The 27,160-nt window shown below is 45.0% G+C and overlaps 2 protein-coding genes across 2 annotated transcripts in view; both read left to right on the top strand.

Moving 5' to 3' along the window:
- Positions 1-9,294: 9,294 nt before the first annotated feature.
- Positions 9,295-19,089, top strand: ARMCX4 (armadillo repeat containing X-linked 4). Its single transcript, XM_026452152.1, has 6 exons — positions 9,295-9,334; positions 10,411-10,490; positions 10,826-10,909; positions 11,230-11,321; positions 11,666-17,295; positions 17,362-19,089. Exons 3-6 carry the CDS (start codon positions 10,836-10,838, stop codon positions 18,736-18,738), a joined length of 7,173 nt encoding a protein of 2,390 aa, XP_026307937.1. The 5' UTR covers positions 9,295-9,334; positions 10,411-10,490; positions 10,826-10,835; the 3' UTR covers positions 18,739-19,089.
- Positions 10,438-27,160, top strand: part of ARMCX1 (armadillo repeat containing X-linked 1) — a 44,754-nt gene continuing 28,031 nt past the window's right edge. The window contains exons 1-4 of the mRNA XM_023202874.1: positions 10,438-10,490; positions 10,826-10,909; positions 11,266-11,321; positions 21,415-21,588. The gene's annotated coding sequence lies outside the window, so the exon portion shown is untranslated. The remainder of the gene's footprint in view (positions 10,491-10,825; positions 10,910-11,265; positions 11,322-21,414; positions 21,589-27,160) is intronic.

The raw sequence follows: 27,160 nt of genomic DNA, 5'->3' as shown, positions 1-27,160 counted from the left end.
TTATAAATTATGCTACTACAAAGACACATGCACACGTATGTTTATTGTGGCACTATTCACAATAGCAAAGACTTGGAATCAACCCAAATGTCCATCAGTGACAGACTGGATTAAGAAAATGTGGCACATATACACCATGGAATACTATGCAGCCATAAAAAAGGATGAGTTCGTGTCCTTTGTAGGGACATGGATGCAGCTGGAAACCATCATTCTCAGCAAACTATTGCAAGAACAGAAAACCAAACACCGCATGTTCTCACTCATAGGTGGGAATTGAACAATGAGATCACTTGGACTCGGGATGGGGAACATCACACACCAGGGCCTATTATGAGGTCGGGGGAGGGATGGCATTGGGAGTTATACCTGATGTAAATGATGAGTTGATGGGTGCTGATGAGTTGATGGGTGCAGCATACCAACATGGCAGAGGTATACATATGTAACAAACCTGCACATTGTGCACATGTACCCTAGAACTTAAAGTATAATTTAAAAAAAAAGACAATTACCATGCTCAGACTATTATTTTTAGAAAATTTATTCCCTAAGTCTTTAAGGAATGGAAAATTCTCTTGTTATATAAACAATTCCAGAACACAGAAAACTTCCTAACTCATTTCATACGGCTAGTATAATTCTATTATAATACCAAAAACTGAAAGGGATGGTACACAGAAAAAGAAAACTATAAACTGATCTCATCTACAAAAATGTAAAACCAGATATTAGCAAATTGAAATCCAACAGTTTATCAAAAAAATTGTCACTACCGTGTGAGGTTTATTTCAAGAATTCAAAGGTGGTCCAATATTTAAACATTTTTGTTGTAATCTACTATATTAAAATCATATCAAAATATGATAATCTCAATAGGTATCATAAAATTTTTTGTTGAAATTAAACATCACTTCCTGATAACAACTCCTGGCATTCTAGGAATAGAAGTTTCCTTAACTTGGCAAAGGATTTGTGTAGGAGATGCATAAAAATATTGTACTTAATGATGAAACATGAAAAGCATTCCTGTTATATTCAGGAGCTAAACTCTGGCTATAAGGATGTCTATTATCACCTTTACTATTCAGCATCACTCTGGACTTCTTGTTACATATAATAAGATGAAAAGATAACATGAATATTATAAAATATCAGAAAGGAAAAATGTTAAACTGTCATTTACAGACAATATAAATGTATTTTGAGAAAATCAGAGAAAATCAACTGACAAACTTTTATAACTAATAACACAAATTCATTAGGGTGGCCTGATGCAAGGTCAACATTCAGAAATTGTAGCTTTGCTTTGCACCATCAATACACAATTGGAAAATTGATAAGAAGAAGCTTCTATGTTAGAATAGAGGGAAGATACCACTTCACCGGATCTCTCCTAATATTTAACAAAATGCAGAAAAAACAAAACAGCAGAAGAGTGGAGATGATCATCAGCAACCAAAGAAAGGGGCACATTCCAATGACGTAAACTTCAAAATATCTCAGCCGAGTAAAGAAACAGGAGATTCCAGAACTGGACGTTGTGGTGCCGTGTAACCAGGCTCTTCCATTCCTCAGAAGCCATGTAAGATACAGCAAGCAAAAGACAAAGAATCTAAACAAGAAGAAAGCATACCACAAAGAACAGAAGGAAATTTCCAAGTACTTTAAACTATAGAACAACTTAATAAGAATATGAACTTAATAAAACCAGAATGCAAAGATAAGATATGAAAACAGCAGAATTAGGTAAAAAGAAGATTGCAAACTAAAGAATCCATTAGGACAAAACAACATTATAGAATAAATTATAAATAGAATGAAATAAAAACACGTGGCTAAAAATTGAATTATGGGCAGACGAAGGGCTTCAGATAATTACATTGATGGGAAATGAAAAAGAAGAAATTAAAGGAACTAACTATATGTACATATATATGTTTACACATACACACATATATATTCTTAAGAGAGAATAAAATGTTTATATCTAAAGAGCATAACATGTCCTGGGAAGTTTGATTGTCATTTGAAAGTTTGCTATTTCAGAGTGCTAGAACCTGAGATATATTTTATCTTATTCTCTGTACTTTATTGTATTGCATTGCATTGCTTCTTTATAATCAGCATGCATCATTTTTATAAAAATAATAGATTTTCTAAAAAAGTAGAGCGAATATAATGTACAAAAAGCCACATTCACAATATTAACAAAAACTATGAAATATCAGGGAATACAGCTAATACGAAATGTATAAAATCTATAAAGAAAACCACACACACACGAAAAATGACATAATTTTCCTGAAGAGCCCAAAAGAGGATGTGAATAAAATTTAAAAATACTACATGATCCTTGGTGAAAATACTTTATTACTAAGATTTTAATTATTCCTTAAGTTGATCTATAAATTCTTTTTTTTTTTTTTTTTTTTTTTGAGATAGAGTCTTACTCTGTTGCCCAGGCTGGAGTGCAGTGGCATAGTCTGGGCCCACTGCAACCTCCACCTCCAGGGTTCAAGCGATTCTCATGCCTCATCCTCCCGAGTAGCTGGGACTACAGGTGTGCACCACTACTCCTGGCTAATTTTTGTAATTTTAGTAGAGACAAGGTTTCACCATGTTGGCCAGGCTGGTCTCGAACTCCTGACCTCAAGTGATCCACCTGCCTTGGCTCCTAAAGTGCTGGGATTATAGGCATGACCCACCACACCCAGCTTAATGTATAAATTAGATGCAATCTTAATGAAAAGTCCAACAAGGTTTTTTTTAAAATGAAACTTGGAACTTCACTTGAAATGCCCAAGGATATCCAAAAATAGTTGGAAAAAGCAGAGCGATGAAGCATTTGTCTTCCCAGACACCAAAACTTGCTACAAAGCGACACTATGTAAAAGGGTGATATTGAGGCAGTTTATAACTATATATCTATATATTATCAGTGAAACAGAACAGTCAATCGATGAAACAGATCTGAGTATAAATGAGAGTTTAACATATGGTTAAGTTAGCTCTTTAAATTTATTGAGGAATAATGGACTATTATATGAATGGTGCTGGGATTTGGAGACAGACACACACACACACACATACACACACACACACACACACACACATACATATGCAATGACCCAGAAGTCGTACAAGAAAAAGTTAATGTTTTTGACCACATCATAATGTAAAAATTCTGGAGTTAGGTGCCATGGCTTCAGAATCCAAAGTGCTGGCTCATGCCGTAATCCCAGCACATTGGGAGGTCTGGGTGGGAGGCTCTCTTGAGACCAGAAGTTTGAGACCAGCCTGGGGAATATAGTGAGACCCTGTCTCTACAAAAAATAAAAATTAGCTTGGCGTGGTGCCACACATTTGTAGTCCTAGCTACTCAGGAGACTGAGGCCGGAAGATCGCTTAAGCCCAGGGGTTCAATGCAGCAGTGAGCTATGATCACGCCACTGCAGTCCAGCCTGGGCGACACGGCAAAACCTTGTCTAAAAAAGTAAAACTTCTGAATAAAAAAAACCCCATAAAATTAAGATGTTAGTGATAGATTGAGAAAATATATGTACAACCTTTGTAATAGAAAAATAACAATTACAGAAATTGTAAAGAACTGCAAACCAGTGAGAAAAATACAGCTGAATAGGAAAATGCTCAAAGGATATTAACTAATACTCAGAGAAGAAATGCAAATGGATGTTAAGCATGTGAAATTATGCTCAAAATAATAGATATTTAGGAAAATGTGAATTAAAAGGACAATCTGGGCCAGGTGCAGTAGCTCACACCTGTGTGATCCCAGCATTTTGGGAGGCCGAGACGGGTAGATTGCTTGAGCTCAGGAGTTCAAAACCAACCTGGGCAACATGGCAAAAATCCATCTATACCAAAAGTACAAAAATTAGCTGGGCATGGTGGCACGCGCCTGTAGTCCCAGCTACTGGGGAAGCTGAGGTGGGAGGATCACCTGAACTCAGGGAGGTCAAGGCTGCAGTGAGCTGTGATTACACCACTGCACTCCAGCCTGGGCAACAGAGTGAGAACCTATCTCAAAACAAAACAAAAAAAGGACAATCATTTGTTGAGTCTTATACTAGCAATAATTACTAATACAGATGGTCCCCAATTTATGACGATTCAACCTATGATTTTTTTACTTTAATTGATGGTGCAAAAGCAATACACATTCAGTAAAATCTGTACTTCAAGTACTCATATAACCATTCTGTTTTTCTTTCAATATAGTATTCAGTAAATTACGTGAGATATTCAACACTTTATTATAAAATAGGCTTTGCATTAGATGATTTTGCCGAACTGTCAGCTAATGTGAGTGTTCCAAGCATTTTTAAGGCAGGCTAGGCTATGATGTTTGGTAGTTTGGATGTATTAAATGCATTTTAGATTTATGGTATTTTCAACCTATGAATTTATTTGGACATGGCCCCATTATAAGTTGAGAAACATTTGTACACAGTGTGCATTAGGGTGTGGGGAAATAGATCCTGTCTTTTGTTTGATGGGGGTATAAATTGGCCCAGCCTTTTTGGAGGACAGTTTGGTGGTACATCCATTAACGACATAAAATCTCATATCCTTCTTTTGGCAATATCAAATGTTTAAAATCTCATACATTTAACCAAATAATTATATTTATGTAGAATATCCTAAAGAAATTCTTCTACCTGTTGGCAAAGCTGTATGTGCCAGATTGTTCATTGTAAACTTGCTTTATTAGCTCCAGACCCAGAAGTCATAATATGAAGCAGTTAAAAAGAATGAAGCAGCTTTAAATGTACTGGTATGTAGAGCTCTTTGAGACATAACTTTAAGTGAAAAAAAATCTAGTTGCAAAACAGTATGTTAATTATGATCCTGGTCAGGCGTGGTGGCCCATGCCTGTAATCCCAGCACTTTGAGAGGCCCAGGTGGTCGGATCACTTGAAGCCAGGAGTTCAAGACCAGTCTGGCCAACATGGTGAAACTCAGTCGCTACTAAAAATACAAACATTAGCTGGGCATGGTGGTGCACACCTGTAATCCCAGCTACTAGGGAGGCTGAGGCATGACAATCGCTTGAATCCGAGAGGTGGAGGTTGAAGTGAGCCGAGATCGCGCCACTGCACTCCAGCCTGAGTGAAAGAGCAAGACTCCATATAAAAAAAAATCTCATTTGTATATTTTAATAAGACATGTATGTGTATATCATGTATACAAAAGGTTAACACACCAAACTTAAAATGGAGAGGTAACTGTGATTTGGGTAAGGATAGGGGAGTTAAAGTGGTACTAGTGCTTTTTCTGGGTTTGAATTTTCTTTTCTTTTCTTTTTAGAGACAGAGTTTCACTCCATTGCTGGTCTGGAGAGCAGTGGTGCAATCACAGTTCACGGTAACCTTGAATTCCTGAGCTCAAACAATCCTCTTGCCAAATAACCTCCCAAGTAGCTAGGACCACAGGCGTGCACCACCAAGCCCAGCTATTTTTTGTTTTTTAATAGACAGGGTTTCCCTATGTTGGGAAACCTATGTAGGCTGGTCTCAAACTCTTGGCCTCAAGTAATGCTCTTGCCTCAGCCTCCCAAAGTATTGGGATTATAGGCGTGAACCACCACACTTGGCCTTGGGTTTGAATTTTATACTAGAATTGTACTCTTGTGGAATTTGTATGTAAAATAAACAGCAAATAATAAATCTTTCCACCGGGATACACAGACCTAACTCCATCAGCCACATTGTGTAAATATAACATGATTTATTTTGTCTCTCCCCTATCAAGAGCCATTTTTTGTTGCGTCAGGTTTTTTTGTTTTTGTTTTTATTTTGACAGAGTCTCATTCTGTCACCCAGGCTGGAGTGCAGTGGCGCGATCTCGGCTCACTGCAACCTCCATCCCCTGGGTTCAAGCAATTCTCCTGACTCAGCTTCCCGAGTAGCTGGGGTTATAGGTGCCTGCCACTGCGCCCGGCTAATTTTTGTATTTTTAGTAGAGACAGGGTTTCACCATCTTGGCCAGGCTGGTCTTGAACTCCTGACCTCGTGATCCACCTGCTTTGGCCTCCCAAAGTGCTGGGATTACAGGCGTGAGCCACCACACCCAACTGCGTCAGTTTTTTAAAATTTTACAAGCACTGCAAAAAAAAAAAAAAAAAAAAAAAAAAAAATTATAGTATATATATCTTTGTGAAACTGTGTAGATATATAGGTTGGCTACATTCCAAAGAATTGAATTATTGGGTCAAAGATTTTGTGAAATATTATAGTTATCATTTAATAGAGTTTGCCAAATTGTCCTATATAAAAAGGTTGCATCAATATCTGCCTCCAACAGAGTAGATGAGTGCCCACTTCCTGACAAACCAGTCAACAACATTATCAAGTTTCTTTTTTTTTTTTTTTTGAGACGGAGTCTTGCTCTGTTGCCCAGGCTGGAGTGCAGTGGCCGGATCTCAGCTCACTGCAAGCTCCGCCTCCCGGGTTCACGCTATTCTCCTGCCTCAGCCTCCGGAGTAGCTGGGACTACAAGCGCCCGCCACCTCGCCTGGCTAGTTTTTTTTTTGTATTTTTTAGTAGAGACGGGGTTTCACCGTGTTAGCCAGGATGGTCTCGATCTCCTGACCTCGTGATCCGCCCGTCTCGGCCTCCCAAAGTGCTGGGATTACAGGCTTGAGCCACCGCGCCCGGCCAACATTATCAAGTTTCTAAACTTTGAGAAAATCATACTTGAAACATGGTAAGGCATAGTTGTTTTGCTTTGCATTTCTGTGTTTGAGCATCTTTTCATATGTTTATTAGTAATCTGTATTTCTTTTTGTGAACAAATCTGTTCATGTCTTTTGGCACATTTTTCTATTGGGTTGTTTATCATTTTACTAATGATATGTAAGAGCTTTTAGATTATTACAAGTTAGCCTTTTGACAGTCAATGTTTATGGTTTTTTTTTTTTACTTTACCAAAGCTTAAAATTTTTATTCAATTTATCAATATTTTCCTTTGGCGGAGAAAATGAGTTCGTCACTGGCAACTGAGTTCTGAAAAGTCATTAGTAAGATTGTAAGGCACTAGGACTTCCTTCCTTGGCTCTTGAAAGGGACTCCTCCACACAGGGGCCCCTCACAGTGGAGCCCCTCCCTCTGGGGTGTCATTTTTCAATGTTCTAAGAAAGAGGCTGCCTGGAGGGTCTATATTTGGAGTATGACTCCTCAGTAGGGACAGGTGGATGTGTGGGGACTAACTTCTGCATATTTGGTCCTTGAGTTTTGGGATTATTCTGAGGGACTTGTATGGGAGGTGCAGTGAAGTTGTAACACAAGGCAGGACATGAAAAAGCTTCTTTTTCTGGGCAACTGCTTGGGATCCTGTACATTGCCCTTCCATTTGTGAGGGAAAAAAAAATGACACAGACATTAGGTGTGTTGCAGTGATTCACAGTCACCCACAGACCCTCACCACCATCTCCACTTGAAAATATTGAACACTCGCCACTGCTAGGGTAATGTGTAGTACATGAATGGCAGACACTGGCGAGATCTTAAGTGTTATGATGGATGAAAATTCCACCTGTTAAGCCTCCTTTCCATCCAAGCTCTAGCAGTTGGTCGTTCCATGGGTGTGGTGAGGCTGATCTGATTACATGCTTATGTAAAATCCAAATAAAGCCCCTCGAATGGAAAACAGGTTAATTTGGGAAGTCACTAGTAAAGCAGGTTAATTTGGTAAGTCACTAGTAAAGCAGCAGGCTCATCAGGAGTTGGGTCTTAAACATATCCTCTAGGAGTCTTCTCTGAAGAAGGTCTTAGATACCTGAAAAAAGACGCTGAGTTCAGCCAGAACCTCAAAAGTTACAAATCACTTGTGTAAAATTGTCAAGATTAGAAAACGAAATGTCTTTCCAGAGATTAATTTATAGATTATATTGAAAACGTGCTGGTTTTGTTTAGGACAATTTTGTATTTAAAATGTCAAGAATTACTAGTCTGTTTTAAAAACTGTGAAATAGTTTACAGTAACTAGAAAACATTTTAAAATGTGGCACAAAATAATGTAAACGAAAGAATGAGTCTTTTGTTATTTTTACGCCCTGAATATTTTTTGTGTCAAATGAAAATGGCTATACTGTATTTTCTGATTACAGAATTAGAAAAGAATGTCATATTAAAATAAAAAAAAGGAACACAAAAAAGAAAGTTAAAGCTCTACTTGCACCTTCTGCTTTCCTTCCTAATACCCCCTTCCACAGCCCATTTGGTGCAGGCATTGTACTTAGAGAGGGCAGGTCGTGTAGGGGGCGGGTGGGGAGTGCTGGTCTTACAGCCTAAGAGAGAAAGAAAGGATTATTCAAAGAAGAAGCAGAAAAGGCCACAGTGAAGGTCCGGGAGTGGGTAGGGGGATGCAGACCCTCCCCTGTAACTGAAGATGGGTAAACTCCAACCGCAAGGCGATGATGCCACTTGTGGGCCCTCAGATTGGAGAGGACTGAGATGAGTGACAACGGCGTGCGCACTGGGGCACCGAGCACAGACCGGAGAAGGGGGATGTCTGTGCGTACGAAGTGGAGGAGGGGGTAGTTCCTGGTGACTGGCCGCCAGCCCTTGGTGGGTGGTAGGGGGTGGTGGGGAGGAGGACGAGCTCGGCGGTGACGCGCGGTCCTCACGTGACCCGGAGCTGCAGAGCTACGCAGCCTTCGGTGCAGTCGTCACTCGCGTCTGGCTACCAGCTCCCCTCTGCCCTGCGCTCGGCGCGGGTTGGCATCGGGCCCGGGGAAAGCGGAGCAGGTAAGGGCCCCGGGGCCCGCGTGCCGTGGCCAGGCCGGCAGGAGCTCACTGACCCGGGCAGCGGTTTCGGGGCTTGAGGGGACGGTGGTCTATGCTGCCTCAAGTTCGAGGAGCCTTTGCCTCTGATTCTCCCTAGCCCCCCCTGCCTCCGCCTACATCTGTGCAGGCGAACTGTGGGCTTTGATTTGTGGGGAGATTGTCTCCGCCAGAGGGAAATACAGAGATTGAGATGCCCATCACTCAGATCACTGGCCATACATGTCCGCTCGCTTCCTGCTCAATTTAGTGGAAGGGATGCGCCACGGTGGCGTTTGCAGAGAAAATGGTGGGCCTTAGAGACTGGACGGTGGGGTTGGTAAGGGTGGTGTCTCAGACTGTGGGGAGGGACGTTTGATAACCAGGTTCCTGAACCCGGAAAGGCGAGTATTGGGATCTATGTCCTGGGCTCTAGACCAACGCTAAGTGGTTTTACTCTCTCCTGTCTGTCGGACGGTAGTTCGGTGTGGAACTGTTTGCAGCGAGGAGAAAGGAAGGAGAGGAGAAAACTGCACTGGATCACGGAGGTTAGTGGGCGTACAGGCACTATCTGAACCGTTGGAGTTCTATATGAATTCTACGACAGGAACTTAGGTGCGGTTGTCTGATTGGGATGTGGGGTGGTGCTAGCTTGGGGACTTTCCCTAAACTGCATTTTACTTACCAAGCTTAGGACTTTTAAATTGTATGTTGAAGATCAATAAAGACAGCAAACTTTTCTACAGATGGTTTTATTTGCATTTCAGATAATATTGAGAAAAGATAAATTGTATTAAATAATATTACCTTTTTTTTTTTTTTTTGAGATGGCCTTTGGCGGGGAAGGATAGTGATTTTGTAGAAGCAAAAGGCTTCCCCTATAGCTTTTCTCTTCTGCTGGAGACTCCTAGAGATAGGTTGAAAGGGACGTGGACAACAGTAGGCTGTGGTTCTAGAGTATGGGATCTGGGGGCTCCCATCTCTCCTGCCATCCTCCAGTTTTCCAGATCCCGCTACCTACCTCACCATCTTGGTGAAGGAAATGGTGGGCTTTTGGGGAAATCCCTAGAACCCTACAGGTGGTTTTAAAATAATTTGCCTTGTCTGGCCCAGTGGCTCTTGCCTGTAATCCCAGCACTTTGAGAGGCCCAAGCAAGAGGATTGCTTGGGCTCAGGTGTTCAAGACCAGCTTGGGCAACATAGCAAGACTTTGTCTCTACATATAATTTAAAAATTAGCTTGGCATGGTGGCACAGGCTGTAGTTCCTGCTATTCGGGAGGCGGAGGTGGGAGGATCTTTTGAGCCTGGGAGGTCAAGACTACGGTGAACCATGATCATGACACTGCACTCCAGCCTGGGTGACAGAGTGAAGCCCTGTCTCAAAATAAAAATAAAATAAAATAAAATAATGTGCCTCTGTCTGTTGCCTTTTACTTTTCCTGCCTCCCTTTTCCATCCTTCCCATTTCAGTGCTGGGGAAGCCCCAGGCTTTTTTTTTTTTTTTTCCTGCCAGCAAATGGGTCTCTAAATCCAGACAGGCAGGTACAGGGACCTATGTCTTAGATGGTAAAGTGTCACAAGTACTTAACATCCACTCTCTTCTTTTTCTCCATCTGTTCCAAGGTCTTCCCACAGGCCTGCAGTAGGGCTGTTTACCATTGGAAGCAAGGGAAAGAGGAGGAGACCAATCTAGAAGGATGGAGGTTGGTGTGAAGCGGGGATAGTCTCTGGGGATGACAAGAGAGGGTGGGCATAGGAGGTGGCTGAGATTTCACAGGATCTCAGTGGAGTGCTGGATTGCCACAGTGCTGCCATGCCTCCTGTGGATTTCAGTGCAGGAAATGATAGGAATATGGGGGGAAGGGTGGGCTGGAGTATGACTGAGGGAAGACTTGATGGGGGGACCATGAGATGGTACACATTCGTATATTGAGCCTGGGCTCTGGCGAGGCAGATATTGGGGTCAGGGATCAGGATGCTTGTCTGTTCTACCAGGGACTCGGTTTCCATTACCTACTCTTTGTTTACTTGTCCATAGATCTGCCTGCATGTCTGCTACAGGGCGTAAGATCACTGGAAGCAAAGAAACAAAGAGGAGATTGCTCCTGATCAGTATAGACTGGTAAGAATGTGGGGACTGCCTGGGTAGACCTCTAGAGTGGGTTGGTGGAGACCAGTGTGCATCCAGTAAGGACCAGTGACCAGTCTGGAGGATGAGGATCCTCAGCCTCTCCTTTTCCAGCCACCTTTCCCACCATCCCTGTCACTTACTCCATACCCTCACCTTAATTCTGGTACAGGGAAAAGAGTGTGACAGCGTCTTGGGGAGTGGGGTGAACTGAGAAGGGTAGAAAGGTAGTTTGCTAATAATATGCCTGTCCCATAAAGAACAAACTCTCTACTCCCATCTGTCCCTCCATCTGTCTGTCTGTCTGTCTCTAGGTCCAGAGATCTCATGAATTTATATATCTACTTTAGGGTGTATTGCCAAGATAAGCAAAAGGAGAGGAGGGAACTGCCTCGGATCATTACAGGTTGGTATGAGGGTGGGGCCCTGTAGACAGGTGACCAGAGTAGGTCCAGTAGAAATCAAAGTCTGGGACTTCTCGGTTGCTCCCATTTATTGTCAGACCTCCTACCATCCTTTCCACTGTTCATTTGGTGCATGGAAATGTGTATAGAAGTACCTTGGAAGAAAACTATTGGGCATTGGGGAAGGTGGAGACAGGATGAAATAAGAGGAATGGAGAGGCTGCTAATCATCCTCTCTTCCACCAAGCACATGGTTCTACCCTTTTCTGTTCCTGTATGTATCTATCTATATGATGCAACAAAATCAGAAGAGAAATTTTAGTCCATTTCCTTCCTCCACTTCTAGGTCCACCTCCAGTGGCAGCTGTAGTGGCCTTTGAGTGGCTGAAGACCAGCACCCTCACAGGCCTACACCCACAACTACCACTCTCTTTACCCCAGCCCAAGTGCGCTCTACCATACCTTGTTCGTGCTTTCAGCAGGGGTGATTACATGGGCCGCACTCAGGAAGTGGGCTGGGTGACTGCAGGACTGGTGATCTGGGCTGGCACCTGCTACTACATTTACAAATTTACCAAGGGAAGAGCCCAGAGTGTGAGGACACTTGCCAGAAATGGATCCACAGTTAAGATGGAGAGTGTGGTTGGGGTACAGAGCCAGACCTTGGCCATGAGTGAAGCAGAGATTAAGACTAAACCCCAGGCTGAGACTGGAGCAGAAACTGGAGCAAGAGGTGGGCCTGGGGCTGAAGTAGAGACCAAGGCCACTGCTATAGCCAGACACAGAGCCAACTCTCAGGCCAAAACAATGGTTGAGGCAGAGGCAGAGACTCAATCTGAGTCCAAAGTGGTGGCTGGAACACTGGTCATGACAGAGGCAGTGACTCTGACTGAGGTCAAGGCCAAAGCCAGGGAAGTGGCCATGAAAGAAGCAGTGACCCAAACTGATGCCGAGGCTGGCAAAATAGTTAAGAAAGAAGCAGTGACGCAGACCAAGGCTAAAGCTTGGGCACTGGTTGCCAAGACAGAGGCCAAGAGAGAAGCAATGACCCAGACCAAAGCTGAAACTCATATATTGGCTGAAAAAGAGACAGAGATTAACAGAGTAATGGTTACACAGAGTGAGACCTTGGCAGTACCCAGGGAAGTGGTCAAGATAGGGGCCACGAACAAGACTGGAATTGTGGATGAAACCAAGACAAGAGCTCTGGAAGAGACTGTGAGTGTGGCTAAGACTCAGTCTGAGGCCAGGCCTGGTGCCACAGTTGATGCTAGGGGAAATCCCAATGGCATGTCCAGGGAGGTGGCTGGAGTGGACATGAAGTCCTGTGCACAGTCTCAGGCTGTCACCAAGATCAAGGGTGATGACATGCCTGGTGCTGGGATTGAGGACATGGGGAATTGCAAAACCATGTCTAGGGCAGAGTCTGGGGCAGACACGAGGGCTTCTGCTCAGCCTCAAATTGTTGCCAAAACCCAGACTGAGGCCATTCCTGCGGCAAAGGTTGATGCCGGGAGTAACACCAATGCCATGTGTAAGGTGGGGGCAGAGGCAGATGTGAGAGCTTGTGTACAACCTCAGACTGTGGTCAAGAAGCAGGCTGAGGTGACTTCTTGTGCCAGGGTTGATGGTAGGGGAAATACCAATGTCATATCTAAGGCAATAACTGGAGCTGACATGAGAGCTGCCGCTCAGCCTCAAGCTGTTGCAAGCGCTCACGCTGAGGCCATGTCTGATGCCAAGGTTAAGGACAGAGGCAATCCCAATGCCATGACTAAAGCAGGGGCCAGGGCAAACCTGAGGGCCAACTCCCAGGTTGAGGCCTTGCCTGATGCCAGGGATAAGAGCAGAGGCAATCCCAATGTTATCGCTAAGGTGGGGGATGGGACAGATATGTTGTCCTGTACACAGCCTCAGCTTGTGGCCAGTGTTCAGGCTAATGCCTTGTCTGATGGCAGAATTAAGGTCAAGGGCAATGCCAATAGCATGCCTAAGGAAGGAGCTGGGGTGGATATGAAGGCTCAAGGTATGGCCCAGAGCCAGGGTGAAGCCTTACCTAATACTAGAGGTAAGGCTAGGGGCAAAGCCAAAGCCAAGTGTAAGACAGGGTCTGGGATGGACATGAAAACCTGTACACAACCTCAGACTGGGGTCAAGACCCCAGCTGAGGCCTTGCTTGATTCCAGGGTTGAAGGTAGGGGCAATCCTAATGCCACTTCTAAAGCCGGGACTAAGGCAGACCAGAGGGCCTGTGGTCAGCCCCTGGTTGTGGCCAATCCCCAGGGTGAGGCCTTGCCTGGTGCCAAGAATAAAGTCAAGGGCAATCCCCATGCTGTGCTTAAGGTGGGGGCTGGAGAAGGTACAGCAGATTCTGCCCAGCCTCAGGCAGTGGTCAGTTTCCAGGATGAGGCCTTGCTTGGTACCAAGAATAAAGTTAAGGGTAATCCCAATGTTGTGCTTAAGGCAGAAGTTGGAGCAGGTGCAATAGGCACTGCCCAGCTTCAGATTGAGGCCAGTTCCAAGGGTGAGGCCTTGCTTGATTCTAAGAATAAGGTCAAGGGTAATTCCAATGCTGTGTCTAAGGCAGAGGCTGGGACAGATACAACAGGCTCTGTCCAGCCCCAAATTGTGGCCAATTCCCAGGGTGAGGTCTTGCCTGGTGCCAAGAATAAGGTCAGAGGCAATTCCACTACTGTGCCTAATTCAGGGGTTGGGCCGTATACAACAGACTCTGCCCAGCCCCAGGCTGTGGCCAATTCTCAGGGTGAGGTCTTGCCTGGTGCCAAAAATAAGGTCAAGGCCAATCTTAATGCTCTGTCTAAGGCAGAAGCTGGGATGGGTGCAACAGGCTCTGTTCAGTCCCAGGCTGTGGCTAATGCCCATTGTGAGACCTTGCCTGGTGCCAAGAATAAGGTCAAGGGAAATTGGAATGCTGTGTCTAAGGCAGGGGCTGGGATGGATACGAGGGGCTCTGCCCAGACCCAGGCTGTAGCCAATTCCCAGGGTGAAGTCTTGCCTGGTGCCAGAAATAAGGTCAAGGGCAATTCCAATGTTGTGTCTAAGGCAGGGGCCAGAGAAGATACAATGGGCTCTGCCCAGCCTCAGGTTGTGGCTAACTCCCAGCGTGAGACCTTGCCTGGTGCCAGGAATAAGGTCAAGGGCAATTCCAATGTTGTGTCTAAGGCAGGGGCCAGAGAAGATACAATGGGCTCTGCCCAGCCTCAGGTTGTGGCCAACTCGCAGCGTGAGACCTTGCCTGGTGCCAGGAATAAGGCCAAGGGCAATTCCAATGCTATTTCAAAGGCAGAGGCTGGGGCAGGCATAATGGGCTCTGTCCAGGTACAGGTTGTGGCCAGTTCTCAGGGTGAGGTCTTGCCTGGGGCCAAAAATAAGGTCAGGGGCAATTCCAATGCTGTGCCTAAGGCAGAGGCTGGGGCAGATACAGTGGGCTCTGCCCAGCCCCAAGCTGTCGCTAATTCCCAGAGTGAGACCTTGCTTGGTGCCAGGAATAAGGTCAAGGGCAGTACCAATACTGTGCCTAAAGCAGGGACTGGGGCAGGCACAAGGCACTCTGCCCAGCCTCAGATTGTGGCCGGTTCCCAGGGTGAGACCTTGCCTGGGGCAAGGGACAAGGCTATGCCCAGTTCTGAGGCAGAAACCACAGCAGAAGATGAGGCCTATGCAAAGCCTGAGGCTGAGGCCATGCCCATTTCTGAGAGTGAGGGTGGGTCAGGCACTCAAGCCAGCAGAAAGACTCAGCCTAACATCCATGACTACTACTGGAATGGGATTGGTGTTGAAGATTGGATTGCTGCTGAGCGGTGGATCAAATTTAGATTTCAGACCATGGATGGAGACTGGGAAAATAGCGTGTCCTGGGCTGATGATGAGAATGAAGCCAGTATTGGGTCCTGGAGTGGGGTTAGTGATAAGGCTGGGATTATTAGGTCTTGGGCTGTGGCTTGTGATGAGGCCAGTGTTAAGTCCTGGGCTGGGGCCAGGGCTGAGAATGAGGTTGGTATTGGGACTTGGGCTAGAGCTGGGGAGCAGGCCAGTGGAGGGCTCTGGGCTGGGGGTCAGACTAGTGAGGGGACCTGGGCTGGGGACAAGGCCAGTGGAGGGGCCTGGACTGGGGCTGAGAACCAGGCCAGTGGGGGGTCTTGGGTTCTCGCTGGGAGTCAGGCCATTGGAGAGCTTTGGGCTGCGGGTCAGGCCAGTAATGGGTCCTGGCCTGGGGGACAGGCCAGTGGGGTGTCCTGGGTTGCGGAAGAGGCCATTGGAGGGTCCTGGACTGGGGCTGAGAACCAAGCCAGTGGAGGGTCTTGGGCTGGAGCTGGGGCTGGGAATATGAGTAGTGTTTCATACTGGGCTGGTGTCGTGGATCAGGCCAGTGGAGGGTCCTGGGCTGGGACTAGTGATCAATCTGGTGGTGGGTCCAAGCCTAGATTTGAGGATCAAGCCAGTGGAGAAGGGTCCTGGGCTGGGGCTGGTGACCAGGCTAGTGGAGGGTCAAGGTTGGGGCCTGAGGACCAGTCCAGTGGAAGGTCTTGGGCTGACACTGCAGACCAAGCCAGTGGAGGGTCTAAGCTGGGCCATGTAGATCAGTCCAGTGGTGGGTCCTGGGCTGGGACACTTGATCAGTCTGGTGGTGGGTCCAAGCCCAGATTTGAAAATCAGACCACTGAAGAAGGGTCTTGGGCTGGGGCTGGTGGCCAGGCTGGTGGAGGGTCCAAGGTGGGGTCTGAAGACCAGTCCAGTGGAAGGTCATGGGCTAACTCTGGGGACCAAATCAGTGGAGGATTCTTAGTTGGGGTTGTGGACCAGGCCAATGGAGGATCCTGGACTGGGGCTGGGCATCCAGCTAGTGGTGGGCCAAAGCCTATATTTGAGGATCAGGCCAGTGGCAGAGGGTCCTGGGCTGATGCTGGGGACCAGGTTGTTGGAGATTCTAGGCTGGGGCTTAGGGACCAGTCTAGTGGAGATTCCTGGGCTGGCACTGGGGACCAGGCCAGTGGATGGTTCTGTGTTTGCCCTGGGAGTCAGACGAATGGAGGGTCTTGGGGTGGGGCTAGTGGCCAGGATGTTGGAGGGTCTAGGCCAGGGCCCACGAACCAGTCCAGTGCTGGGTCCTGGGATAGCCCTGGGAGTCAGGTCAGTGGAAGCTCCTGGACTGGGGCTGGGGCTGTGGATCAGGTTGGTGGTTGTTCCAAACCTGGATTTGAGGATCAGGCCATTGGAGGGGGGTTCTGGCCTGGAGCTGGGGACCAGACTGGTGGAGGCTCCAGGCCAGGGTCTGAGGATCAGTCCAGTGGAATAGGTTCCTGGGGTGTGGCTGGTGGCCAGGTCCTTGGGGGAGCTAGGCCTGCAGACCAGTCCAGTGGTGGGCCCTGGGCTGGCACTGGGAATCAGGTCAGTGGAAGGTCCTGGATTGGGCCTGGGAATCAGGCTGGTGACTGTTCCAAGCCTGAATTTGAGGATCAGGCTTGTGGAGGAGGCTCCTGGGCTGGTGCTGGGAGCCAAGCCAGTGGAGAATCCTGGGCTGGATCTACGCCTGGGAATGAGGCCATTGGAGGGTCTAGGATGGGATCTGAGGACCAGGCCACTGGAGGATCCTGGGCTAGATCTGAGGACCAGGCCAGTGGAAGGTTCCAGGTCAGTGTTGAGGTGGAGGCCAACGAAGGATTCTGGTTTGGGCCTGGGGCTGAGGCCGTTATAGGGTCTTGGTGCTGGACAGAGGCGAAAGCTGATATTGTGTCCAAGCCTGATGATAATGATGAGGCCACTACTACATCCAGATCGGAGGCTGGGGAAGAGACCATCATTTGTTCTAGGACTGAGGCTGAGAACAAGGCTAGTAGTGGCTCCTGGATTAGCTCTGAGGAGGTGGCTTATATGGGCTCCTGTGTAGGGGCTGAGGCTGGGGCTGAGGCTGGGGCTGAGGCTGAGGCTGAGGCTGGGGCTGGGGCTGAGGCTGAGGCTGAGTCTAGGGCTGGAGCTGAGGCTGAGTCTAGGGCTGAGGCTGAGGCTGGGGTTAGGGCTGAGGCTGAGGCTGGGGCTGGGGCTGGGGCTGAGGCTGGGGCTGAGGCTGGGGCTGAGGTTTGGTCCTGGGATGGAGATGCAACCACTGTAGAGTCTAGGCTTGGGGCTGGGGAAGAGGCTGGTGTAGAGTCCTGGACCTTGGCTAAGGATGTGGGAGAAGATGAGCTAAGTAGAGAGTCCAGCCCCGATATTGAGGAGATCAGTTTAAGGTCTTTGTTTTGGGCTGAGAGTGAGAACAGTAATATGTTCAGATCTAAGAGTGGGAAAGATGCCAATTTTGATTCTGGAGCTGGGGATAACACCAGCACCAAGGATAAGTTTGAGGCTGCTGGTGGAGTTGATATAGGGTCTTGGTTCTGTGATGGTAATGAAAATACAAATGAGGACAAATCTGCATCTAAGGCTAAAGCCAAAAAGTCATCTGAGTCAAGAGGTACATATCCGTCCATGGTCCCTGGGGCAGGAATGGGGTCATGGGATGGAGCCATGATCTGGTCAGAAACTAAGTTTCCACACCAAAGTGAGGCCAGTTTCCCAGTTGAAGATGAGTCCAGAAAACAAACCAGGACTGGGGAAAAACCTCGGCCCTGGTCTTGCCGCTGTAAACGCGAAGCTAATATGGATCCACGAGATCTTGAAAAACTCATTTGCATGATTGAGATGACTGAAGATCCTTCTGTTCATGAAATAGCCAATAATGCTTTATATAACAGTGCTGATTATCCTTATTCTCACGAAGCTGTTCGTAATGTAGGTGGAATTTCAGTTATTGAAAGCTTGCTCAATAATCCCTATCCCAGTGTTAGGCAGAAGGCTTTAAATGCACTGAATAATATCTCAGTGGCTGCTGAAAACCATAGGAAGGTTAAAACTTACTTAAACAAAGTATGTGAAGACACCGTCACCTATCCCTTGAATTCAAATGTGCAGTTAGCTGGACTAAGATTGATAAGGCATCTGACTATTACCAGTGAATATCAGCATATGGTTACAAATTATATTTCAGAATTTCTTCGTTTGTTAACGGTGGGAAGTGGAGAAACTAAAGATCATGTTTTGGGAATGCTTTTGAATTTCTCTAAAAATCCATCTATGACAAAAGACTTGCTCATTGCCAATGCACCGACATCACTGATTAACATTTTTAGCAAGAAAGAGAAAAAGGAGAATATTCTTAATGCTCTTTCACTATTTGAAAATATAAATTACCATTTTAAAAGAAGAGCAAAAGCATTTACCCAGGACAAATTCAGTAAAAATTCCCTTTATTTCCTATTCCAACGACCTAAAGCATGTGCCAAGAAACTTCGAGCTTTAGCAGCAGAATGCAATGACCCTGAGGTGAAAGAGAGAGTTGAGCTATTAATAAGTAAACTCTGATTTGCTGTATGTTCCCAAACAAATTTGAGTAACATTTTGGTTTTGCACTCTGGAAGTAATGCACATTGTAAATTGCATTATAACTTCAAAACTGATGTTACCTATGATGGTCTATAGCCAGACCATTTTATGAACACCAAATGAATTCAAGCTTGTACTAAAAATACATGTGTTGATTTTTATCTTGTCTGGATTGAGATATTTTTAGTATGCTTCATGAGCAGAAACTGAACGGATTCTTCATAAGTAAGGTAATCTTTGGTCCTTTGTGTGGACTTATGTTTATACATTTAAGACTTTATTTTTATGTCATCAATAAAGTTGTGTGTTTTAAGCAGCAGAAAAAAGTCATTGTCCTTGTCCTTGAGTTTATGATCTGTTTGGAAAGGCAAGATATATGGAAACAAAAAGATAGTAATAAAACTGGGAGCTTCCAATCACGGCCAGATGCCTCCTATCAGTGTTTAGAGGTGGCAAAAACTGCTGCAGGCAACAGTGCTCAGGGAAAGTTTTACAAAGGAGGGGGACCCTTAGGTAAGCTGGGCTTCAAGGATACAAAAGGATCAGAAGGGCACTCAAGATGGAAGGAGTGATGGGAAAAAAGGCATGGAGATGGGAATCCTTCTCCAGAGAGAAGTGCTGGCCTGCTGGAATGGAAAGTGTAGGGAGGGTAGTGACGAGAGAGAGAGTCAGGCGGTAAAGGTGAGTCCTGTTCGTGAAGCACCCCTAACTGCTAAACTGGGGTGTCTGAATATTACTGCATCCACCCCTGGGAGACATCAAGGCTTTTTGTGACCAGAGGAATGACAAGATGAAAGGAAAAAGATATGGTAGATTTATGTGCAGGAGGAATCCAAGCTGGGGTGGGGAGGGGAGTGGTGACTGGAGATTGGAAAAACAGGAAGCTACCACAAGTTAGTCCAGGCATGAGATAATAAAGGTGTGAAGTTTTACTGGTGGCCATGGGAATGGTAAGGAGAGTATGGACGTGAGAGGCCCTTTGAACCAAAAAGTGCTGAGATGTATTCTGGAGACATACAGAGAGGACCAATTTTATTTTAGGGTCCTTGGGGTATTTGACAGAAAAATGTCCTCTTGGCCAATTCTGGTATCCATGTAAGTGAACAGTTACAACTTCGAAATAATAAGAAAGTGTACTAGAAGAAAGAATAAGTTTTAGTGCTTGTATCAGATTTCCTTTATAAGGTTGGTTAAGGTGGGGCCTTTGTGGAACCATAGAGAGTGTTGTTGGGATACACATAGAAGATCTACCTCGCTCCCATGCCTTAGTGAGGGTGAGGGTGTTGGGGGAGGAGCACTCTCAAACTGCTGGTGGGAGTATACACTGGTACAAGGTCCATTGGAATATATGCACATCCTTTGACCCTGTAATTCCACTTGTAGAAATGTATCTTTAGGAAATAATCACATAATTGGCTTGTGGAAAGCTGTGCATCTTCAAACTGTTTGGAAGGGTGAAAAATTGTAAATGACCCAAGTATCTCAAGATAGGTAGTTGGATAAGCAAATTGATGTGTGTCTACACATTTAAATATTATGCAGCTATTGAAAATGTTGATGGACATCTACATGTGCCTACATTAGAAATTCAGCATATAATCTTAAGTGGGAAAAATAAGCTGTAAAAGCTCATGCCATATTTTTAATGAAGAAAAAGTATATATCTAAATTATCTTGCTACATACTCTGAGAATGTTAATAGTTTTCTGTGAGTGTTAGACCGATGGGTGATTTCATTTTTTTTTTTTCCTTTCTTTTGAGACGGAGTCTCACTCTGTCGCCCAGGCTGGAGTGCAATGGCACGGTCTGGACTCACTGCAACCTCTGCCTCCCGGGTTCAAGCGATTCTCCTGCCTCAGCCTCCCGAGTAGCTGGGATTACAGGCGCCCGCCACCACACCTGGCTATTTTTTTTTTTTTTGTATTTTTAGTAGAGACGGGGTTTTACCATGTTGGCCAGACTAGTCTTGAACTCCTGATCTCAGGTGATCTGCCCGCCTCGGCCTCCCAAAGTGCTGGGATTACAGGCGTGAGCCACCACGCCCAGGCTCATTTGTTTTTTACTTAACTCTATTTATGATATTTATATAATAAATGAAATTGTATGCATAATTTACCAACAAGGAAAAGGATGGATTCATACTAGGCAGCCCTGGTCAATAGTATTTGAGGGGCCTGGAGCAAAAGTATAAATGGAGACTCACGTATTTATGTCTACATATTTGGAAAGTATAACTTAAAATTTTAAATAAATATTATTTGTAAAGCAATAAGTGTTTTAAAATTTAAATCTTATTAGGTATTTTAAAAATGAAACCATTCTCAATACTAGCATTTGATAGCCACCAACTTACTCTACTGTAAAAAAATGGTGTCACGCTTGTAGTGGATTCTGCCATCTGATGCCCTGATCCCCCTTCAGGAATGAAAAGCTTATTATTTTAATTGTCAGGTGTGTGGCAAGTACACAGTTCTCAGCTGTCAGCCCTCTTCAGGAATTTCCTCAGCTGAAGAAAGCCACCTCCCCCAAGGTTACACCCCCTACCTGGGGGTATTTCACATCCAATTACTGATGGATATGGCCTTCTTGCCCCAAATTGGGACAGCTTAACTCCTCCCTCTGTCCAATCCTGCTTCCTTCTTTTCCCTTCCACAGGTGTTGATCCCAACAGCATTCCCTAGTAAAAACCCTTCCTGCTGAACTCTGTCTCTGGGTCTGCTTCCTGGGAAGCCAACCTGCAACAGTTGGTTCGAGAAAGCAAACGCTGTGATGAAATTTTGGAGATGAATCACCTGCTACTCAGCTGTCAATGAAGACCCATCATTGGTGGTAGGTGGAGTAGATAGGCCTCTGGAACAAGGTAGCAGAGGAATTGTTAAAACTTTCAATGTGGTTAACTGGGGTGGCATACAGGTAAAAGGGAACACATTAACTGGTGCCATGTATCAGACCTTTGAGAAATATGGGAAATATTAAATATAAGGAAGGCAAGAAAATTGGGTGGCTGTTGCTAAGTGGATTGAGCTCTAGAAAAGAATAACAAAAAGCTGAATTAAATTAATCAACAATTGAAAGCTATGTTTGAAAGCCAGAGGGCTTTATTCATAACATATAAAGAGGTTCTCATCTTTTCCAGGTAGATGGTGGAGAAATCTGAGGAGTAGACTCAGGATTTGTTAAAAGAAAGCTTCAAAGAAAGTTAAAATTCTAACCAAGACAATTCTTCTATGCCGAGTTCAGTGCCATGGTTAAGAAGGAATGGGACTCTGACACTTGGGATGGGGACATCTGGATTGATGTCCCTAAAAATTCTTATATTCCCAGATTCCCCTGAGCCCCTTGAGAAGTGTCCTACTCCTCCCTATTAAGGGCTGGCACTCCATCTTGCTTCAATATATGGAATCCTTTCCCCTGTAAGATAACCTGGGTTTCCCTCAGAATCTGCCCTCACCTCCTATCCTGGCCACTGGGCCTATAACTAGGATTAAGCCACAGCATAATCTAGCTGGCGATGTGCTGGGTGTAGTAAGGAAAGAAAGAGAATACACCAACAAAGAGTTTCAGGACGTAACCTAGCCAGCATGTACCAGAAGGTGCTGAGGGAATAAGTATGACACCAAATTCTGAGGAGCTCGATCAGGAGGGCTGGAATATAAACTTGAATATGAGAGAATTAATCAATTTGAAAGTACTCCCCCAGAATACAGGATTTAATACCCTAGAAAAAAAAAAACACAGGAAATGACATGAACTCATTACTACTATGGCTCCTCAAAGTATGGAAAAAGCCATGGCCTACATTAAGTGAGATGTAAATGCCAGAATTGCCATAGAAGATGGTGGAAAAAGGGATCAAAGATTCAGAGAGGTGAGAATTATATAATAAACCTATTATGTAAGGCCAGAAAACCCTCTGGAAGATTATATTCTGCGGGAGGATCCAAAGGACAAACCATTTACCACAGCTATAAGGAATATTCTGGTGAGAGGGACATCAGCATCACTGAGAAGTTCAGTAGTGGATCTCTTCTGCATGCCAGGGCTCAGAGTAGGAGAGCATCTTATGGAACAAGGATCACTGATAGAAATGATGATGCCTCTGAAACAATAGAGGCAAGATGGCTGCACTTAACTGTCAGAAGTCAGGTGGATGTAAATACCACAATGCACTGCAGGGTCAGAGTGGCAGGTGGGGAGGCCTGACTTGCAGAGAGCTATGGAGATGGTTAATAGAACACAGTACCCCTGGTGGGTAGATGGTTAAGAGACAGTTAATAGGACATGGACAGTCAATACAACATAATGTCCTTGGGGGAAATAGGCAGCCAACAATCTGCACTCTATACAATCACAAGCAATGAAAGGTGGTCACAGGCTTGAGGGAGGTTGCCTCAATAAAAAGTCATAATTACTTATCCAGCTTCTAGTCTCAAGTCAGGTTTTGATCCACAACACATGGTTTGAAGGGAAGGCTGAGTGCCCAGGAAGAAGGACCCTACAACGCATGTGTGGTAATGATTTCTCTAGTCCTTCCATTTACTCAGGTAACTGTGTACCAAGGAAAGAGAAATACTCAAACATTTTGAGAACAGATGGACACTGGTTCTGAGTTGATATTGACACCCAGAGACCTAAAGTGTCTTAATTGGCCCCCTTATTAGAATGGAGGCACATGGGAGCCAAGTATTAAAGGGGATCCTGGCCTAGGTAGGGTTCACAGTGGGCCCACTGAGTTCACAGACCCACTCAGTGGTTATGTTTTTGATCTCTGAATGTATAATTGGAATAGACATAGTTGGTTAGTTGGTACAAGCCCTATAGTAGTTCTTTGGCCTGTGGAGTCAGGGCTATTTGTATATGAGAAGGCCAAGTGGAAGCTTCTGAAACTGTCCTCACCTTCCCTGGCCAAGATAGTAAATGAAAACATATGGCATCTGTGTAGTGGAGGATGGCAGAAACTATTGCCGCCTTTGGAGACCTAGAGAATGAAGAGGTGTGGTCTCCATCATATCTTCATTTAATTCACCAGTTTAACCTGCAAAATGTGGACAGAGCCTAGATGACACTAGACTACTGAAAACTCAGCCAAGTAGTAAGACAATTGCAGTGGCATACCAGATATGATATCTTTACTACAGCAGAAAGCATGGCCTTAAGTACCTAGTTTTCAGCTATTGATTTAGAAAATGTGTTTTTTTTTCCCTATCTGTATCATAATGGAAAGTCCATATTCACACAGAATGGATAACAGTATGCATACACAGTTTTTCCTCAGTGCTCTACTAACTTTTATATCCTCTGTCACAATATAGTCTGAAGAGATCTGGACCACTCAAACATCCTTCAGAATATAGTACTAGTCCACAATGTCAGTGACATCATGCTAATTGGACCAAAATGAGTAGGAAGGGGCTAGCACATTGGAGGCCTTAGTAAGGCACATGCACTATGGAGAATGGGAGATGAACCCTACAAAGACCTAGGGGGTTGGCCACATTAAGTATAATTTTTAGGAGTTGAATGGCCTGGGGAATGCCACAATATCCTCTCAAAGGGAAGGACAAATTAAGGTATTTTTTTACCTTCTTCACAGAGAATTTTCTGGAAGTGCACTGCCTGGTAGGCCTCTTTGGATTCTGGAAATACCACATTTCACACCTGGAATTACTGTTTCACCCCATATACTGGGTGACACAAAAGGTGCCAGCTTTGAGAACTATAGCAGAACAAGCCTCTATAGCAGGTCCAGGATGCAGTTTTAAGCAGTTCTGCCACTTGATGCATGCAAGAGACAGTCCTTATGGTACTGATTCAGGTGAACTCCAAAACTGGGGCTTAGCCCAGGGGGGTTCTTGCCTTCACTCAGGAAAGAATTCAAGAGCGAGCTGATGGTAAAAGAAGGCAAGTTTATTAAAGCAATAGTGTATAGCGAAATGGCTGCTCCATAGACAGACCAGGGCTGTCTCATAGGCAGAGGAGCCCTGAGTAGCAGTGTACAGCAAAGTTGCTCCTCCACAGGCAAAGCAGCCTGGAGCAGCAGCAGCAGCAGCAGCAGTATATAGCAACAGTAGCATTGTGGAGCAGCAGAGGGAGCAGGACAGCAGTTCTGCTGGCTAGCTATATTTATACCCACTCATAATTATATGCTAATGAAGGAATGGGTTTTTGGAATTTTCTAGAAAAGAAGTGGGAAGTTCCTGGAACCATATAAGGCAATTTCTGGGTCATTGCCATGGCATATTGCCATGGCATTTGTAAACTGTCATGGCACTGGTTGGAATATTAATAATGAGCAGTGAGGACAACCAGAGGTTGCTTTTTTCATCATCTCCTGGTGTCTTTACTGCATCCTGTTTTTGATCAGCAGAGCCATTACCAGTGCTCGGAAAACAAGTCCTGCTGATCTCCTATCTCAGTATTAGAGGTATCTGTGTTGGAAAAAGATGCCATGTGGAGTATTTGGAAGCCCCTATGGGAAAGGCCCTATGGGAAGCCCCTATGGGGAAATCACAACATAGCTAGGGTTGTGGAGCAAAGCGATGTCATATGAATGGAAAATTATATACCTTTTAAGAACAGCTCCTGACATGCTACTACATCCTGGTAGAGATGAAATGCCTGACTATAGGACATCCAGTGGCCATGCAGCCGGAATTGCTTTATGAGCTGAGTTCTGTCAGATCCACCAAGGTATAAGGTTGAGTAGCCCCAGCAATGAGATGGAAGTTTCTTTTTTGTTTCTTTTTTTTGAGACAGGGTCTCACTCTGTCACCCAGGCTGGAGTGCAGTGGCATGATCATGGCTCACTGCAGCCTTGACCTCCTGGCTCAAGTGATCCTCCTACCTCAGCCTCCTGAGTAGTAGGAATATAGGCACGCACCACCATACCTCACTAATCTTTTAATTTTTTTGTAGAACTTGGGCTCCACTATGTTGCTCAGGCTGGTCTCGAACTCCTGGGCTCGAGGGCCTCTCCTGCCTTGGCCTCCCAAAGTGCTGGGATTAGAGGCATGAGCCACTGTGTCCAGCCAAGATGGAAGTTTTCTATATGGGATCAAGCACAAGCAGGACTGGAGGGCATAAGCAGTTGCACGATCAGGTAGAGTAGATCCTGTATGATATCCACCACTGTTGCACTAGTACCTTTCCTTATCTACAGCTATGGCCTTACACCAGATCCCATGTGACACAGGCATTCAAGTGTTCTTTAATAAGTGTGTGTGTGTGTGTGTGTGTGTCTGAGAGAGAGAGAGAGAGAGAGAGAGAGAGAAGGAGAGAGAGAGAGAAGGAGAGAGAGATTCTAGACCCAAGACCATTCAAAACTTGGGACTTAGGGGGGCCTTCTGCTCAGTTCTAAGAGCCCTCATGCCTACTTATGAGGCTAGGGTAGCAGTGGACAACATTTCTAAATGTTTTGGAGAGATAGGTGGTCTTATAGTCAGTTCGGAGTCTGACTCTGCTCAGGTCTCCAGATTCTTACTCTAGTGTTGTTGTAGTAGTAGACTCAGGGCTCAGAGGTTGGTTTAAGTTTTGACTACAGTGGCTTTGCTGGGTCGTGCACATATAAGGAGTCATATAAGACCACTTTCCAAAGGTGAAAATGCAGTCTTTCTTCTTGGGCAAAAAGATCCATTTCTGAAAATCACATGAACTGATTGGTCTTTGAGGCAGTTTAGTGTAGGGGAAAGTATATAATCTGGAGTGAGGAATGAATGGAGAGGGATATTAACAGTTCTCTTCCCCTTTTATTTTTCGGACATAAAGGAGAAGATTTGGGAGAGGAAGAGGATTAATCCTGATTTGAACTCTTTGAATTTGAAGTGCTTATGTACTATGATTTGAATATGGTTTATCACCATCCAAACTCATGTTGAGGATGAGTTCCCAATGTGACTGTGTTGGGAGGTGGTAACCTTAAGAGGTGTTTGTGTCATGAGGAATCTGTCCTGATGAGGGTTTTAATGCAGTGTCTTTGGAGTGAGAGAGTTCTTGTGCTCATGGGACTGGATTAGCTACTGTGAGAAGGTTGGTTGTTATAAAGTGAGTCTGCCTCTTGTGCTTGGTGTCTTTTGCATGTACCTGTTTCCCCTTTTGTTTCTTTGCCATGTTTTGATGCCCTCAAAAGAAGTTGTCAGATGTGACTGCCCAGTCTTGAACTTCCCAGCCCTCAAAACTGGGAGTTAAATAAAACATTTCTTTTTTTATTTCTTTTTTATTTTTTTTATTTTTATTTTTTTTATTATACTTTAAGTTCTAGGGTACATGTGCATAACGTGCAGGTTTGTTACATATGTATACTTGTGCCATGTTGGTGTGCTGCACCCATCAACTCGTCAGCACCCATCAATTCATCGTTTATATCATGTATAACTCCCTAATGCAATCCCTCCCCCCTCCCCCC

This window comes from Piliocolobus tephrosceles, chromosome 12 (assembly GCF_002776525.5).
Source record: "Piliocolobus tephrosceles isolate RC106 chromosome 12, ASM277652v3, whole genome shotgun sequence".
Taxonomy (NCBI): domain Eukaryota; kingdom Metazoa; phylum Chordata; class Mammalia; order Primates; family Cercopithecidae; genus Piliocolobus; species Piliocolobus tephrosceles.
The sequence above is the reverse complement of the archived record's forward strand: the minus strand, read 5'-3'. Positions and strand labels throughout refer to the sequence as shown.

Excerpts from the sequence above, each read along its gene's own strand:
- ARMCX4 (XM_026452152.1), top strand. The coding sequence starts at position 10,836 with ATGTCTGCTACAGGGCGTAAGATCACTGGAAGCAAAGAAACAAAGAGG. Across the intron at positions 11,322-11,665 it reads ACTGCCTCGGATCATTACAG|GTCCACCTCCAGTGGCAGCT; the intron begins GTTGGTATGAGG and ends CTCCACTTCTAG. Across the intron at positions 17,296-17,361 it reads GGGCTGGGGCTGAGGCTGAG|GCTGAGGCTGGGGCTGGGGC; the intron begins GCTGAGTCTAGG and ends GTTAGGGCTGAG.